General features: G+C 46.3%; 1 protein-coding gene across 1 annotated transcript in view; it reads left to right on the top strand.

The window, feature by feature from the left end:
• Barx2 (BARX homeobox 2) overlaps positions 1-11,623 on the top strand; it is a 66,936-nt gene extending 55,313 nt beyond the window's left edge. Inside the window, exons 3-4 of the mRNA XM_021173165.2 lie at positions 3,001-3,085; positions 10,921-11,623. Coding sequence (XP_021028824.1) covers positions 3,001-3,085; positions 10,921-11,187 — 352 coding nt within the window. The 3' untranslated portion in view covers positions 11,188-11,623. The remainder of the gene's footprint in view (positions 1-3,000; positions 3,086-10,920) is intronic.
• Positions 11,624-12,181: the final 558 nt, after the last annotated feature.

Raw genomic sequence — 12,181 nt, 5'->3', positions numbered from 1 at the left:
GACTTGTGTAGCCAGATGGAGCAGCCATCATTCTTAGTCATACTTTTGTGTATCTAAGAGGTTTCAGAATGTATGGTTAAAAGTTAGGCTTATTTCTGAGAGAGAGAGAGAGAGAGAGAGAGAGAGAGAGAGAGAGAGAGAGAGATTAGTTCTTAATAAATCTATTGGGGCTTCCTGATACTTGCCCAGGCATCTCTCAGGTGACCCACACATAACTGATTCACTTGCGCAGGGAGGAGGACTCCATCTGGCTGGCATTGAAGCTGACGCCCCAGTCCACCCTCTCCCATGTTCCCTACCTCCCTACGTGACCAAAGCCATGAGCACTCCCTCCTCCCACAGCTCCTGCCCTCCTCCTCCTCTGTGTTTGTTTCCCCGGTTTCCTAGGCGACTCAGTTCCAAGTGAATATGCAGGGAAGTGAGAATTTGTAACGGTGGCAGGTAATGAGAGAGAGCTGATGACAGTGAGATTTTTCGGCAGCCGGAGTGAGTCAAGGATGCATTTTTCCCAAGTGAGCTAACAGCATTTGCTAATGCTGTGGTAGAACTGTGAACCTTCTACTGACTAATGCACCTGATGGCCTCGGGTGAACCAGGCTCAGGAAAACCCTGCAGGAGTCTGAAGGGACCCTTAGCACCACCAGAACCCAGAACTCACAGACCCATCTGCCCAAATGGAACCACAGTGTGAATGTTTGAAGCAACGCTCACTCTGCCTCGTCCATCCCAGCTCTGGGACCAGAATTGTAGGATCACACTGGATCGCTCGGTTCATAATGAATGACTCCCTAGGGCATAGTGCTTCATTAAAGAGAAGAGCTAAGTGCTGTTGGCATTGGGTGTTTATTGCTTCTGTCAGTTAATCACTTCCAATAAAATGTTTAGCCGCCAGTAGCCCCTCGACAGGGATGACCACGAATACGTGAATGTAGCTTTAAGACAGGCTCAACAGTCCTTTCAAGGCAGATTCTAGAGGCTTCATTAATGTACCCCAATGAGAGCGGGAGTCATGGGCAGCTGGGTACGTAAACACCAAGAGTTGGCTGACACCAGGGTCAATGGCAGTGTTTGTGCCAATGCTAGCTCTCCTTAGGTGGAGAAGGCTGCAGCCGAGGCATCGCACCTGGACTGCCTGCCACACCTGGACTGCCTGTGGCTTAGGGTTGAGCCTGTGCAGGCTTGCAAGAAATAGTGGGCCCTAGATCTGCAAGCGGCAGCTCTCAGAAACCTGGTGACCTTCAAGCACTGGTGGCCATGGCTCAAGCTGATGTACAAGTCTGAACTGCTTCACTGAGCAGGGTTGGAGCTCAAGGGAGGTTGCAGGCAGGCAGCTCATGTTTTCTCGGATCTCATTCCCCCCCAGGCGGTACCCAGGTAACCATATATGTCCCTGGCTGCAGCCTCGAGAACTAAGGGTAGAGACCTGACTAACTTCCCCTTACTATTCTGTGTCCCACTTGGGGTGTTGGGTCCTCACTCAGGCTGTAGTATCTCTGTTTCCCCTCCACGATTCAGCTTTGTGGAGAAGTGTCGTGAGGTGGGACCTCACACAGAAGGTGGCATACAAGTCAGTCAAGGGCGGATTTTGTTCTTGCTCCAGGATCCAGGAGTCAGCAAAAATAGAGCCAGAAGAGTGTTTATTTCAGGCTCTTTGCACCGCATAGTCTTTCCCCATCTACTCACGTCTGCTGATGTAGCACAGAGGTAGCCACGAGCAATGAAAGCAAATAAACTTGTCTGCGTTCCAAGAGACTTTATTTAATAGAAAAGCAAGTGTTAGGAAGAGTTTGGCCATATCCTTGAGAAATTCTAATCTCTCTCTAAGCCTTCAATCTTATATCTGTAAAATGGGAATAATTCTACCAAGTTTGGTATGGTGGAAAGATACCACTGGGTAGGGTCTTAGTGTGTGCCTGGGATGCTGGCATGCTCTGCAAATGGTTGCTGTGTTGCTAGAATTACTTCTCCCTGTACGAATGGTTCCGACCTCAGTGCTTTTCAGACGGCTATAGAGAAAAAGTAGAAATACAGTGAGCATAGAAAGAAGGAAGGACTATGGATTTAACACTTCATCAGACTCTTTATGGCTGCACATTCCAATCACTGTACAAACTTAGGGCAGCTACAGTAGATTTCTGGGGTTGGAGGGATGTCTAAGCACGAGTCACTTGCTTCAAGAGTGTGAGGTCTGAAGTTCAGATTCCCAGAACCCTCATGAAAATTGGGCAGGCATGGCTGCTGCCTGTAATCCCAGCACTTAGCAGGCAAAAACGGGGGATACCCAGGACTATGGTGGAACTCTGGGTTCACCAGGATACCCTCTCTCAATAAATAATGTAGGATGTAACAGATGATAACACTTGTTATCAACCTTGGTTTTCTCCACACAGAACACACACAAACATGCATGCAGCTAACCATATACACATGCCTATGCAAAAATCTTTCTGAGCCCTGCTTGGGGATTTAGTAATGGAGTAGGTAGGTTTGTGACCATTAAGTGAAAGACTAGGTCTTGAGCAGGGGTGGCAGAAGTAACATGTTTTCCGGAGACAGATGACAACATGGTCCATTGGGGGTGACTGCTGAGCCCAAGGAATGATGGGATCTGGGAGGCTCAGCTACCAGAGTGAATCTGGAGTGATGAGTGGAATTCCCATAGAAGTGTAGCTTTACTTATTTCTGGTTTTTGAGATTGGAACATACATTTTATAGAGTACAAGGGTGAAGATCAAAGGCTTGGATGTTCAGGTTCATTTCAGAGAGAGAATGAATCTGGGATGAGGACTCTCTCCATGTTCTCACGTGTGGCCACTATTTCTGTTTTCCAGTCCTACACAGAAGGTTCTCAGAAGGGAGACATGCTTCCTCTTGGCGATGGTCTGGGTGAATGGCGGCAGCCTGAGATTTAGTAGCAAGTGCCAGGTGCGAGCCAGCATGTCCCCACCTCTCACTCACTCCCCTCTTCCTCACCCTTCTTTTGTGTCTCATGCCTTTCAGGTTGGACTTGGCCCAGTCTCTGGGACTCACTCAGCTGCAAGTGAAGACTTGGTATCAGAATCGCAGGATGAAATGGAAGAAGATGGTAAGAAAGGGCAAGGAGTGTAATTCTGGGCCCATTCTAAAGGGAAGAATCTCCAGTCTGTGGCTGTTGGGAGGCAGGAAGGATCTCTGGTAGTTTGGGCTTCAAGACAGGAAGGTCTTCTGAGGTGCTGGCTGGGGAGGGAGGCTGTTTAAACTTGACCTCATTTAATACACACACACACACACACACATACACACACACACATACATATATATGTATATGTATGTATATATGTATATATATATTTATTTATTTATAGTCTTTTCTCATATATTACAACCAGACCAAAATTTCCCCTCCTTCTCCTCCCCCAACCACTTTCCCCCTTGCCTGTACATTTCCCCTCTCCCCCAGATCCACTCCCCATCCCGACCTGCTCTTCAGAGAAGAGCAGCTCTCCCAGGGACATCAACCAAACAAACTACAGTAAGACCAGGTATATATACCGTCACGTCAAGGCAAAAGGGCAAACCAGTAGGAGGAAAACAGTTCCACAAGTAGGCAAAAGAGTCAGGTGCAGTCTTCGCTCCCATTGTTAGGGTCCCCTCAAGAGCACCAAGCTATGCATCTTTAATATGTATGTTGAGGACCTAGGTCAAACCCCTACAGGCTCTCTGCAAATTCCGGGTCAGTTGATTCTATGGGCCCTGTTTTTGTGGTGTCCCTGACCCCTCTGGTTCCTCTCATCTTTCTTCCTCCTCTGCAGGACTCCCTAAGCTCTGCCTAATGTTTGGCTGTGGTACTTTGCATCTGCCCCCATCAGTAGCTGGATGAAGTCTCTCTGGTCTTTTTGATGAGGATTGTGCCGGACTCCCAGTCCCGGCACACTCTTTAGGCAGGACAACCTGCAGGTTTTGTGAACAGGTTGGTGTCTTAATCCCTCCACTTGAAGCCTTGCCTAGTTATAGAAGATGACCAGAGTAGGTCCTGTATCCCCACTACTAGGAGCCTCTGCTAAGGTTACTGTCATAGATGCCATAGAATTTCCATTGCACTAGATTTCCACTTCACTCCTGAAATGTCCCTCAATTCCAGCCATTTCTCCTGGTGTTTTCTCCTTCCTTCCCCCATCTGATCCTGCCTGTTCCCAACCCTACCCATTTGTAGTTAACCTGTGAAATCTATTTTACTTGCCCTTCCCTGGGGGAGATCCTTACATCTTCCACTGAAGTCTTCCTTGTTGCTTAGGCTCTCTGGTTGACCTCATTTCTTAACCAGTTTCTTTAGAAATCAAAGAGGAAAACATACAAGCCTTCTCAACACCACCTCTGGCCCATCCAAAGAACTCTGTTCTCCTCCTAGCAATAGCTAAGTACCCACTGGCAATAGTCATAAAAAAGACAGATGTTTCTGTGCCTGAGTCCTTGAATGCAGGAGTCTTTAAACTTGGTGAGCACCAGGAAAAGCTCCCCTCCCAGGAAGTCTGATCTCAGGGACCCATGGCAGGGCTGGGGACAGGCCAGGTCATTTCGAAGCATGCTGCCTTCCACTGGTTCCCATCTCCCAGTGGCCTCTCTGTTGTGACACCAGAGCTCTCATAGTGTAGTCACGTTCTTGAAGTGCCACCTCTGAATGGTTTATATTAGGGAGGATGCCATAGACACACTTCACATCCAAACCAAACATCGCTGTTCCTCCGCTAGCCACCCTAGCCTGTCCTGGGCAATGCAGGGATGAAAATAAAACGTAACTTCTGCTTCTAGTGGGATTTGTTCTGTAAGTGGAGAGAGATGGGCCCAGGAAGTAGCAAGGGTATGCAGAATGATTCGGTTATTTAGTTTGAGATAAGTCCCCCCCCCCAAAAAAAAAAAGTTCAGAGGTGAGTGTAGTGAAGACGGCTGCAGACAGAAGTTAAAACTGAAGGAGAGTGAAAGTCAAATAAATAGAGTAATTCTAAACTTTCTGTAAGGCTCTACACACATGAAACTAATGGTGAAAATTGGGGGTGGGTGGGTGCTGTTCTCTAAAGGAACCGAGTTTGGGAGTGAGAGATGCTGGGCCACATTCCCCTGGGTGCCCCTCCCTGCCCATCTGGGGCACGTCCCTTGGGTTCTTTTTCTTTTAAGTTCCACCACCTTCCTCTTTCCTCACCAATCACCATTGTGGAAATCAATGTCTCCTGAGCAGCAGAGTATTGTTTAAATTGGTTATCAGCAATCTTTGCATGAGTCATACGAATAACGAACTGACAACCTGTCCTCTCGGCCAGCACCACCCAGTCCCCGCCCCCCGTGGGACAACGTGTGCACCCTGGGCTCTGACATCACCTGTTTTTCATCAGGCAATCTACTGCAGGCACAGTTGCAGAGTACCTGATGATAGTAATCAGCCATACACTTCAAAATGGAAGTAACTCAGTAGATTTAACATCACAGAACCTTCTAGGCAAGCCAAATTCAGGTCCCTTCCAGAGAGAAGAGAGCCAAGCTTTTAGTTTTGTTCATGTTAGCAACAGCAAATGGACCAGTTAATTCATATCAGGTTGAAGTGACAAGCTGAGCTACTTGCATGTCCATGTGGTGGCTGTGAGGTGGGTGTAAGTAATGAAACCTAAAAGGCCTATGAGAGGAGGCAGGGATGTTGAAGGGGCAGGAAGGATGAGGTGAGGAGTGCAAGGGAAGGCAGAGATGGAGGAAGGGAGGAAAGCCATCACAAACAATTGATGTTTGAAAATACTTAGTGAAGTTAACACTTTATATGCTAATTAAAAATATCAATTAAAACACAGGGAACATAAAAATACTTTTAGTTGAGTCATTGAGACAGACCTGAAAGCCAAGTTATACAGAATAGTCAGGGAAACCGAGGAAGGGTGGACACACTGCCTCCGGAGCAGAGAAGAGGAGGTAGGGCTGTGTGGAAGAGGTGCCTGTAAGCTGGTTTCAGTGGATGGATGGCAATGTGTCTAGAAATGGTGGGGAATGAGCTTTGGGCAGAAAGAAGGGGCAGAAGGAACTTTAGAATGGCGGGAGCCACACACAAGGCATGGCGTGCAGTTGAGTGTTGAGTTCAGACTCCCTCAGAACAGCAGGGCATTGTTGAGCTCTGGATTGCCTCATATATTTCCCTGCTAAAAACTCTTTCAAGGCTATCTCTTCAGGTACTGAGAAGGAAAGAAAAAGATAATTGGGTAATAAAGATGTCTCAAGGCTAGTAACCTAATTGGAACTGGAAAAAGATTAGCATTTGATTCTCAGACTTACTCTCGAGGCTGCCAAGGACAAAGCTGCCAAAAGCCAGATAGGATCTCTAACTAGTTTTGACTGGTCAGCATGTGTAACCTATAGCGGGTTGAGTAAATTTAATTTTGCACATTAGATGGGATGCTTATCCCATATTCTGTTTCTGGAGATCCACGGCATTTGTATCAGGCCAATAATGTCTCATTTTTCAGTGGTCTGCAGTATTAACGCTCAGTTCTCTTCTGAAAGCGGACCCAACCACACTCCAGAATGTGGAAAGACTATAGTGTCACACGTGGTTGCCACTTGATTTTGCATTGTTTCCAGAGAGCGAACAGTTCAGTGAAACTGTTACCAGTTATGACCCTGGACAGGTTACTGTATGTCTCTTTGGTAAAGTCTCACATCTACTTTACAGAGTTGTGCTATCTGAAATGACACCTACAAATACCTAGGCTAGTGCTTGCCACATGGGATGCTGACAAGGGAATTTTAGCCATTGTGAATTTTAGTGTTTATTGTCAACAAAATCCATGTTTTCAAAGAATCTAAACTTTTGGAGGCCATGGTAGGAAGGTGAAAGTGAATTCTACAGGCTTCTAGGACCCCTCAAGTTCTCTTTCAGTTGAGAGGAGTCCTGAGTACACGGAACATGGGGTCATGAGGCTGGGACAAACAGCTAATGTGATTGGCAATGCTATGGGAGAGATTCATGCCAGAGAGCCTAGCCTTTTTTTCTCAGCATCATCGATTCAGTGGTCCCAACTGTGCCGGAGGGGAGAGGGGAGTGAGAAACAAACGGTCCCCAAGTTCACAAGCCTGGCTTCTGATGGGAGAGTGTGGACAAATAGGGAAAAGAATGGTCAGTGGTGAGTTTTATGAGCTCCTATACATTAAGCTGGTAAGAATGGTAGATTGGAGAAGTTTGGAGTCTTACATTTAAATCCAGCACCCCCCTTGGCTCGCCTTGATCCCTGCAAACACTTTCTGTCTGGAAGGGGGAAGGAAAGAAGATGCACTCTTCTATACTGTCATCCGATTCTCTCAGAGGCAACTGCCTGACCCCCATCTCAGTACCTCAGGAAGAAAGCAAGAGGATCCATCTTGACATCTTCATCCATATTCAAATGCCTAGATGTAGGGTCCGGAGGAGGACTGCTGATCAATGTGGCTAATGAAGTACCACACCCTAGGTGTTTTTGTGAGAGACAGAGAGAAGCACATGACCTCATGCCCAGTGGGTTGCCTGGCCTCTCTGGACTAAGGAACAACCTGTGTCTAGGAATCGGTGGGGAAGCAAGCCCCTGGAGAGGGCTGCTGGGTGCTTGTGAGTGTGCAGGCCTGGTGCAGGGCGGGTTCCGGATAATTGCACGTCTCAGGTGCGCTGGGAGGCAGGGGGCCAGAGGTCGATGCGGAAAGCAGCCAGGAGGGTAGTTATCTCCTAATTATTGCTTGCACTGGAATGTTTTATTCCATTTAGAAAATGGTCTGATTGTTTTGACTTTTTTTTTTTTTTCATGCTGTAGGAAAACAGCCAGGTGGGGTAGATCCAAGCTGTGTGGGTGGTGTTCTGTAATTGCTGGGCTGGACTTTCTTTTGCCAATTAGATGGCTTCCTTAGACCTGCCCTTTTCTAACTTGATTACTGCATGGAGCAACTGCTTTTTGTATAACCTCTTTCATACCCAGTGGAACTGCTTTCAACAGGAAGATTCTGTCTTGGCACAGTCAGGCGCTTTCAAAAGCACTGACATCAAGATCAGATACTGACATACCCAAGAAGGAACACGGGTGTCTTCTCTCCAGAGGCGATTTCTGTTAGTGTCTATACCTTGTTGGATGTCACTTCATACCTCCCTTTGAGCTGTCTGAGGGTTCTTATAAGTCAAGAAGAATTGCAGGTGGAAAGAGGTGTTGGTTGACACTATACAGTTTTCCTGGCTCTTGTACGCCAAAAATTAACTCAAAACAAATCACAGATCTACATAAGAACTAAAACCATAAAAGCCTTAGAAGAGAACATAAGTAAATATTCTTGGCTTAGGATTAAACAATGCCTTTCTATATACAACACCAAAATCGCTAGCGACAGAAAAATTAAGTTGGATCTTATGAGAATTAAAAACTATTCTGCTGTGAAGGATACCATCACCCAGTGAAAAGACAAGAGAGAGAGAGAGAGAGAGAGAGAGAGAGAGAGAGAGAGAGAGAGAGGGAGAGAGAGAGAGAGGGAGAGAGGAAAAGAGAACCCTCAGCATGGTAAGAGATATTTTTAAATGTTCTATCTGATAAGGGACATGAATTAGATTATTTTTAAGAATCTCGCATACTCTATTCTAAGGAGACAATTCAAATAGACAAATTGATGTGTGCATGGTCTGCCCTGAGATCATATGCACAAAAGAAGCAGTATACAGATTGAGCAGGCTGTACTTGCATACTTATGTAAAATGTATATCAACAATTAAGAAAGAGAAGAAGGCCATGAATCTGAAAGAGAGACCAACATGGGGTGGGGGTAGACGGGAGCAGTTGGAGGAAGGGAAGGAGGAAGTGATATCATTATCTCTAATTAAAATTTATTTTTAAAAAGATCACATGAAAAGCTGCTCAACGTTGTTAGCCATTAGGGAACTGCAAATGAAAACCACACTGAGACCCTCCTTTGCCCTAGCTAGGATGGCCATAATCAGGAAGGATTGATTGCAAGCATTGGTGAGGAAGTGGAGAGCTGGAATCCACATGCATGGTTGGTTGGAATGTCCAGTGGTGCCGCTACGTTAGCAAGAGTCCCCAGAATGTTAATCATAGAGTTGGCACACTCCATTTCCGGTACAGACCGGAAAGAGGCTCGAGCAGAAACTTGAAGCAGTGTCTGTTCACTCATGCTCATGACAGCATTATTCACGGAGGAGCCTAAAGGTGGGTGTGATCTGAGTGTCTGTCAGCTGATAAGGGAGGGAGTCAACAAACTGATGCAGACATACGGTGAATATTACTTTCTGAATGTGCTACAACGTAGACGGACTTTAAGGACACTGGGCCGAGTGAAGCAAAGCAAAGGCCACACGTTATGGTTCTGCCTATGTGGAAAGACGGCTGATCACCGAGGTGCAGGGTGATGATTTGGTGCTAATGGGTAGAAGGTTTCCACGGGTGATGAGGAAACATGATCCAAAATTGCACTGAGTGATAGCTGCTCAAGTTAGCAATTATGCTAAACATTGTTAAATTGGGCAGTTTAAATATATGAAGCATGAGTGCAAATTATATCTCAAAGCTGTTTTAATAAGAACTTAAGGTTTGATGAGTTAGTTAATGCACTCATTCTTGAAGTTCAGCCCAAGGAGGTCCTCTTCTGGTTTTGAAGAAGGAAACAGAGTCAATAAATACCCAGTGACTACATAGAAAGGTCTTGGTCAGGAGAGATTTGTCCTTACGGAGCTTCTGTGCAAACGGAGGAGGGGAACAGTGAGTTAGAGATGTTCTCTAGTCTGGATCTAGAGTGGCCTCAAAGGTCCATGTGCAGGAAGAGGGCTCCATCCCTGGCCTGTAATGCTGTCAACGGTGGAGGAAAGTTGGAGGCTTTAAGAAGTAGAGCCCAGCGGAAGGAAGTTAGGTCACTGGGAAGTGTCCTCGAGTGGACACTGAGACCCCAGCTCCTCCTTTGTTTCTTTCTCTTTGCTTCCTGATCCCACGAAATCAGCAACTCGTTCCGTTCTCCCACGTGATAATCTGACTTCACCGTATGTCCAAAAGTAGTGGGCCAACCATGAAGTAAAATCACCAACCCGTGAGGGAAAATAAACTGTTCCTTCAGATAGGTGTATTCATCTCAGATAGGACACCCCAGAGATATGAATACAATTAATGCAGAAAGTAGCAAAAAAAAAATTCTATCCCTTCTCTATTTAATTCAAACCTTCCCAAAGCTCTTCACACTAGCTGCCTGGAACGTTGACGACACAGAACCAGGGACTGGAGTCGGTAAAGGAAGGACTGTATACTACTTTACGAAGTAAACTATGGATATTAAAAACAATAATTTCTACCTGCCTCATGGGGATTCTTGGGTAGATCACAAAATGGGGAGAACTATATAATTATTTTATACTGACATAAGCCATTTGGTGTGTGATTGAATATGTTTTGCAGATCAACTTATTTTTTTTTTTAAGTGTGAGTGCTAAGAATTTACTGTAAGGCACTTCTCTTTTTAAAGGGTCTGCATTGAAAAGCTTTTAACTTGAATTGTCAGATTGCCTTGGAAAGACGATCCAGGCTCCATTTCACACGTGTGTGTTTATTTTCCTGTTTGCTAGAGATCCTGTTCTTTTAATCTGTCAGTCCATAGTTAGCTCCTTAGCATCTGAACTTTAATTTCTTTCCTTACCAAAGGAGGTGACATTTTCCTGTGTTCATGATCAGGGTATTTAATGCCAAAGTATGCGATGCTGACTAAAATCCATTGAGCATGGAAGAAGCTGGCTACAGCTGGGCGGGGCGGGGGGGTATAGCCTAAAAATACATGTGGCCAAACCTTGTGGTTTTGCTCTCGAGAGGGAAACTATACATTGCTGTGTAAGGGTGGACCAGGAGCCGGGTGGAGGGATTTCATGGATTCAATAACTTTTCTTTTTTTTTCCCCACATAGGTCCTTAAAGGTGGACAGGAAGCACCCACAAAACCTAAGGGGCGCCCTAAGAAGAACTCCATTCCCACATCAGAGGAGATTGAAGCTGAAGAGAAGATGAACAGCCAGGCCCAGAGCCAGGAGCTGCTGGAATCCTCGGAGAGACAGGAGGAGCCCTGTGATACCCAGGAGCCCAAAGCGTGCCTTGTCCCCTTGGAGGTGGCAGAACCGATTCACCAGCCCCAGGAGTTATCAGAAGCTTCCTCTGAACCCCCACCATTAAGCTAAAATAAAGTTCTTTGAGGGGAAGGGGGAGCTGGGAAGAAGGGAAGAGAGAGGCAAGGAGAATGAGGGAGAGAAGACCTCTAAAGACTAGAAACGTGGGTAGAGGAGCACTTCTGGTCTCCCACGTCCCAGCGTCATTTTCATCGGAAGCATTTGATGAAGACTCGCTTGTGTGGGACTTAACCTTCTTGCAAGGCTGTGTTAGGCACAGATACCCTTCTGTAAGGGAGATAGCGCCTTGGATCTGATTGCCCAGGCTTGGGTGATAGCTGCAGGGCTGGCTACAGCAGCTCCACTGGCCTGCAGCAAGAGCTGCTCTTCTCCCTCCTTGCTCTCCTCTGGGCAACAGGTCAGCAAAGCAGAGAGAGGTAGGTGGAAGTGCTCGGGAGACCTGCCCAGACTCCTTGCTGACTTGGCGCTTATTTCTGTAGTTTTAAGAGAATTGAATTTTTTTTTGAGGGTGGGGTCGGGTGGGGAAAGCTGTTAAAGGCAGACAAAAAAAGAAGAAAAAAAGAAAAGAAAAGAAAAGAAAAAAAAAGGAGTTGGAGGGAGTTGTGAGTTACAAGGGACATCTCAGAGCCCTGCTTGTCTGTTTGAAGACACGTGTGCCTTTGCGCCTTTATGAGACGGTCAGGTGCCAACAGACCTGATGGTCTTTGGCTTCCCTGCTTCGTGAAGTTGCCTCCTGGAAGCTGCAAATGCAGATATGTTAAGATAACTTTTATTTTTTAATTAAAAATACATCTTTCAGGAGGATTGTCTTGTTTGCTTGTTCATTTGTTGGTTTGTTTAGAGAAGTGTCTGATGGAGAGAGAGGTAGTCAGTCTCTCTGGATCTTTCTTTTCCCATCTACAAAGCAAAAGGCTGGGCCACACCACGAGTGCCGAAGTACAGGAGTCACAGAAGTGCTGCGGTGGTCACGAGCAGCTGGGCTGCCCCCACCAAGCTACTCCATGGCCAGCAGCTGCCCAGATGGGGGCTTCAATTTTAAACGTTG

This window comes from Mus caroli, unplaced genomic scaffold (assembly GCF_978045245.1).
Source record: "Mus caroli unplaced genomic scaffold, Mus_caroli_1 scaffold_11, whole genome shotgun sequence".
Lineage (NCBI taxonomy): Eukaryota > Metazoa > Chordata > Mammalia > Rodentia > Muridae > Mus > Mus caroli.
This window is presented reverse-complemented; position numbering and strand designations above follow the sequence as displayed.